The sequence below is a fragment of the Vollenhovia emeryi genome, unplaced genomic scaffold, assembly GCF_000949405.1.
Source record: "Vollenhovia emeryi isolate VEMERY1.0 unplaced genomic scaffold, V.emery_V1.0 DF939742.1, whole genome shotgun sequence".
NCBI lineage: Eukaryota > Metazoa > Arthropoda > Insecta > Hymenoptera > Formicidae > Vollenhovia > Vollenhovia emeryi.
Genome location: NW_011966624.1, coordinates 25,675 through 31,808, shown reverse-complemented (window position 1 = coordinate 31,808; position 6,134 = coordinate 25,675). Strand labels below are relative to the sequence as shown.

The following is a 6,134-nucleotide window of genomic DNA, read 5'->3' as shown; positions in this document are numbered from 1 at the left end:
TGCTTTCCCAGCTCTTCTGCTCTCGTTGGCCTACCCTTTATTTTCCTTCTATTTTCGTCCTCTTTCCTGTCTTCTTTATCTCCTTACTGCTTCTTTTCCGTTGCTTTTTCTCCTTCTTTCCCCATCCGTCGGTACGCTTATCCGCCTCTTTCCTGTCGGTTATCTGTTTCTTATTGCTGTCGGTAAGTTCCCTTCCTTTACTTTATTTTTTCTCCGGCAGTTGTCGCTTCCCTCCTCTTTATCTCCCTCGTGTTCTTACCTGTCACTCTAACCTATTTCGTCTCCTACCTGTCTCTATATTGCCTCCTAATCTTCAATTCAGCTCTTTGTGTCTGACCTACCTTATATCTCCTTGTTCTCCTGCCTCCGCTCTCTCTGACCCTCCGTCTCCTCTCTCCTTCCTCCCTCCAAATCTACTACTCCTCACAATTTTCTTCTTCCGTCGCTCTACACATCTGTACACTTTCACTGTCGTATCGCGAGTCCTATAAATCGGATATATATACAAGTATAAAAATATATTATACATATTTATATTATAGTAGAAGGGTATATTATATTTACGAGTATATTTATATATATATCTGGATGTTAATAGTGTTGGCGGAAACTATGTTCCTATGGCGTCCCGCCGGTGAACGCTCATTGGACTTCTCATTCTGGGGAGATTAACGTTAGCGCGTGTAAGGTGGCGCGACGAACCGGTCGCGTAGTCACTAACGACCGTCTAGTATCGATCTCTACCGTGTTCTTTCTCGATCGTTCTCTTACGTTACCGGAGACTTCGTATCGGTCCAACGTGTGTACTATTGTTCAATAAAGATAGTTCTGAGATATATCGCGGGTGTGTGTTCATGGTCTCAGTTGCCTTCCCTAGCCTCCTGTTTCATCAGGTTATGGGCCCAGGCATTCTAAGTGACTCTGACTATTGAGACACAAAGTGCGGATATCACGACACGAAGAAGAAGGAGAAAGTCGGCCATATTGCGTCTCTCTTCCCTTCGCGATACGAGCCAACACGACGATCGTTTCTTTTCGCGTAGACAATGAGTGGAAACAGCGTCGTACGTATCGAGGCGCTCGGGCGCGATAATTACGATACGTGGAAACTGCAGATGCGTGCGCTGTTGGTTAAGAACGACGCCTGGGGCTATGTGAGCGGCGAGAAGGTGAAGCCGGAACCCACGGCGAACAACGTCGCCGAAGTCCGCGATTGGAATACTAAGGACGAAAAAGCTAAGTCTGATTTGATTCTATCTATAGGGATCGGACAGTTGAAGTTGATAAAAACTGCGCTACGTCACGCGAGTTATGGCTAAAGTTAGAAAATATATTTCAGTCCAAGGGCCCCGCCCGTAAAGCCACACTATTAAAAAGTCTCACTCTAAAACGCATGAGAGAGGAAAGCGACGTGCGCGAGCATTTACAAGATTTCCTGGACACAGTGGACAAACTTTCCGAGATGGACGTCGTCGTCAATGCGGATCAGCTCGCGATCATGATGCTGTACAGCCTGCCGTCGACCTTCGAGAACTTTCGGGTAGCTATCGAAAGTCGTGACGATCTTCCAGATTCCGAGACCCTACGCATCAAGATCGTAGAGGAGTCCGACGCAAGGAAAAATGCAGCAACGACGAGCCAATCGCAAGATGCTTTATTCGTAAGTAGGAGAAAGCAAGATAAGACGAAGGAAAATCCGACTAAGAAGGAAGATCGAAAGAACGAGAAAACGATCAAGTTCAAATGCTTCAAGTGTCATGGAAAGGGACACAAGGCTTCCGAGTGTCCATCCCAGAAGGCAGAAGAAAAGGAATCGCGCGTATCCCTTATGACGACGGAAGATACGCGTGAGAGGTGCCAAATCGCAGACAATATGAGCGACAACGTGTGGTATCTGGACAGTGGAAGCACATCGCACATTTGTAAGGACGTTGACCTTTTCACCGAGACGAACGAAGTGGAATCGGGCAGATTGAAGTCGGCCAGCGATGCATCCGCGGAAATCAAAATGAGAGGTACGGCGGCCATCACAACGGTAATCGGCGGAAAGAGGAGAGACATAGCCTTAAACGAGACGCTACACGTCCCGAAGTTGAGGATGAATCTGCTGTCGGTATCGAAAATTGCGGACAAAGGGTACCGAGTTAATTTTGATAAGCGGAGGGCCGAAATCATCGATTCAAGTGGACATACGAAACTCATCGCCAAATGGGTCGGCGATCTTTATCTTCTCGAAGGGGGGCTGTTCCGGATTCAATTATGAATCTCGGTCTGTTCGTCACCGGCGTGATGGCAGCATCAGCCGGGTCGGATCGTGCAGCGCCACAGGGGCGCTGCGCGCGCATGCCCGATCGCGAGGCGAGGCGACCGCGCTGCTTCACGCTCGTTTCCGGGGCTTTTTCGCTCATGGCTACGGTACGAAGTACACGCGTCGTGCAGTGCTAAAGATTCTCAAGTGCTATAGTGGACTTTCTTCATCACGGATAGACTCAGTGTGGACACGTAGTGAACTCAGCAGTGCGATTCAACCAGGACAGCTCGGGATACAGCATCACCGGCAGCTCAAGCTCACCACGCATCGCACGCCGGCGTCGCGTGGACACGGCTCACGGGCATCCGCTATCACGAGGCCAGTCATCGATTAATATAATCGACCCGTGCAAGTGACACAGAGAATGATCATCCCCATTAAACCCTAGACTGCTCAAACTGTAAGCTTTTACATGTATTAAACGGACCACGGTATTTTACACAATCGATTCGAGTTACGATCACGTGATTTCTAACCTCTCACGCGTACATCCGTTCCCCGATTCTCTCGCCGCAAAAGTCCTCTCAGCCCTGCTTCCAACCGCAGCGGTCCAGCGAGCTCTCTCAAAAGAGAGTCGCGAACAGGGGCCATCGAATAGCTGCCAGAACGTCGAAGAATTAAAAACTAGCAACCGCTCTACAATTCCGAAGAATACCAGGCTATGGCACCGAAGGATGGGGCACCTGAACTTCCGTGATCTCGTGCGTGCATCGAAGGACGGAACGATTCGAGGCTTCAACGTGCAGGACGGTGTCGATGATCAGAGTTGCGAGATATGCATCAAAAGAAAGATGGCGCGACCGCCGTTCCCGAAAGAGTCTGATCGTAAGACGAAGAAATTAGAGCTCGTTCACACCGACATATGTGGGCCTATGCGCGTGTCATCTAACGGTGGGTCCAAATATTTTATAACTTTCACCGACGACTCTACGAGATGGACAGAGGTGAGATTCCTAAAGAGCAAGGATCAAGCACTGGATGAATTCAAGGCATTCAAGGCCTTCGTCGAGAAACAGCACGGGGCAAGTGTGAAGGCGATTCAATCTGACAATGGCCGTGAATACGTGAACAAGGAATTCGACGAATATCTGAAAACACAAGGGATTCAACGACGTCTCACGACCGCTTATACACCGGAACAAAACGGCATAGCCGAAAGGAAGAATCGAACCCTATTGGACTCCGCGCGATGCCTCCTGCTTCAGTCCGGTCTACCACCATCATTCTGGGCGGAGGCGATCCACTACGAACTACATTAGGAACCGATGTCCCACGAGGAAGCTAAACGGAAAAACCCCTCACGAAGCTTGAAGGGCGAGGTGCCTAATGTGAGTTACTTCAGAGAGTTGGGCTGCAAAGTGTTCTGCCTGAACAAGGCTCCCACAAGAGGAAAGTTCGATGTCCGTTTCAAGGAGGGAATTTTTATCGGATATTCCGAGACGTCCAAGGGTTATCGTGTCTGGATACCAAAGTCCAAAAATGTAGAGATAACTCGTGATGTAAGGTTTCTGGAAAATCACTCGAGTGGATTGAAACCATCGGCCGAGGACTTCTATCCAGAGAAGAAGTCGCTAGATGGGGAAACCGATGAGAGGACGGTCGACGCTATGGATGTCGAGCTAACTCAGGAACCGATCGGAACAGATGAGGGACACGAAGAGTCTGAAGTCGAAGAGTCTGAAGTCGAAGAAGTCAATGAAGGAACCGACGAGCGCGAAGAAGGGATGGCACCGAGGAGGAGACGAGGACGTCCCCGAATCATCCGGACGGGATTGCCTGGCAGACCCCGGAAGGACTATGGAGCGAACGAAGCAGAAGTCGATCAAGCCGATTTCGCATGCGTGACCGAGATCTCCGTGACTCACGCTATCTCAGGTGCTGGTTCTGCCGAATGGAAGGACGCGATGGCATCGGAAGTAATATCCCTGATCAAAAATAATATGATATGATATGATATAATATTTAATTGTAAATCGCGCTCTGGGTAATCATCCCTTCAAGCGCGAGCCGCAAATACACAAATACAATAGAAATAGAAAGAAAAAATAAGAATAATAAGAAAAAGAAAAATAAAAAATAAAAACTACACAAATCAATAACAAAAATCAACAAGAATTATAGACATAACACAGAGAGATCAGAAAGCTTATCCAAGCTTTCCTGTCCTATAGTCGTTGTTTCCTCATAATTTTATATAATTCTGCCTTAAAATTATTTTGACTAGATGCATAACGCAAGGTCAACGGCAAATCATTCCAGAAATAAGCCGACACCACTCTGAATGATCTCTTATATGTACATCTCAGTGCGGCACACAGGGACAGTGAGCAAATCCTTTGACAATCTTGTATCCCTGGCAATGACTTCCCTTCTGAAACTGTACTTATCATGCAAAATTTTAGGAACCTCCTTCGTTAATATATCGTATGTAAGGCAACCAACGAAATAAAGTCTACGCTGCTGTACTTTGAGTCATCCTAACTGTTCGAAGAACGGTGTCACGTGTTCATAGCCTTTAATGTTAAAGATGAATCTTATACAGGTATTTAAAGAGCGCTGCAGTCTAGTATTTTGCTCTCTCGTGATATCTGTGAATGCCACGCAACAGTAATCGATATGCGGCAAGACAAGAGACACGAACAGTCTGGTTCTCAAAGGTACCGGTAACAGGTGTTTGCAAACTTTTAATTGGTGTACCGTCCGATTTGTTTGCTTAACAACTCCGTCGACATACCCATTCCATGCCAGATTACTTGTGAGTGTGATTCCAAGATATTTTACTTTATCCACATATTCTATCCTCCTACGTCCAACACAGAACCGTTGAAGACGTTCAAACTGAATAGTTCTAACGTAGCGCGCTGTCCCGAAAATTATAGCGTGTGTTTTATCAGGATTCAGTACTAGGCCATTGTCATGTACCCATCTCTCAATCATACATATATCATTTTGCATCAGTGCAATGTCACCGTCCAAATCGCCCGGACTGCAGTGCTTATAAATGATCAGGTCGTCAGCATAAAATATATATTTCGAGGTCAGCAGTATCTGTTTGAAGTCCGACAGGAATAGAACAAAGAGCAACGGTCCCAGGACCGAAACTTGCGGTACTCCCATATTTGTATGCACGACCGAGGAAACGTTCCCCTCATCATCACGTACTGCCTGGCTTCTTCCGGTTAAATATGCACTGTGACGTTGCCGTCCCGCGAGCGCGTCCACCGGGTTCCTCCCTCAAGGCAACAGGCCGAGATTAGGGAAAACCGTGCCGCAGTCTCCAGAGAGGCGACCTTTACTCGGAAATTCCGACGTATGGCTGATTATTTTGTTTTTTTTGTATGATGAACACGAGCGGGTGAGGACGGATGGACGCGAGGGCGGAGAAAAGACGAGAGGCCCGGCTAACGGACAAATTCCGCGGCGAGCACGGTGGAGAGGCGTGCGGAGCGGGAACGGAGCGCGCGGAGCAGCGAGCCGGGAGGAAGGAGCCCAGGGCCCGTGGCACGATACCTGAGGGGCGTCAGCGGGGGAGCCGCTGCGACAGCCCTATCGAGGGAACGCGAGAAAATTTGGCGATACCGCGGGCACCTGCGCCCGATCGTGAGAATATCGCGGCCGGCATTGTCGCGTGCCGTCGCGCGATTGGCCGCGGGGCACGCGCCTCGCGCGAGCAGCCGCGCGGGGGGGCCCCCGAACTATCGATCCGCGATCGCGGAAAATTCGGAGTCAGCCTGTTGCCGGAGTTGTAAGAGTGAGGACCCCGGTCTGCCGCTACCGTCGTTTTCCCGCCAAGGAGTGCGAGTTCCCGCGTGAGCCCAGGACG

General features: G+C 49.0%; 1 protein-coding gene across 1 annotated transcript; it reads left to right on the top strand.

Moving 5' to 3' along the window:
* Positions 1 to 1,393: 1,393 nt before the first annotated feature.
* LOC105556859 lies at positions 1,394 to 2,263 on the top strand. The gene is made up of 2 exons (XM_012003973.1): positions 1,394 to 1,660; positions 1,754 to 2,263. The coding sequence occupies exons 1-2, from the start codon at positions 1,394 to 1,396 to the stop codon at positions 2,261 to 2,263; spliced, it is 777 nt and encodes a 258-aa protein (XP_011859363.1).
* The last annotated feature ends 3,871 nt before the right edge of the window (positions 2,264 to 6,134 follow it).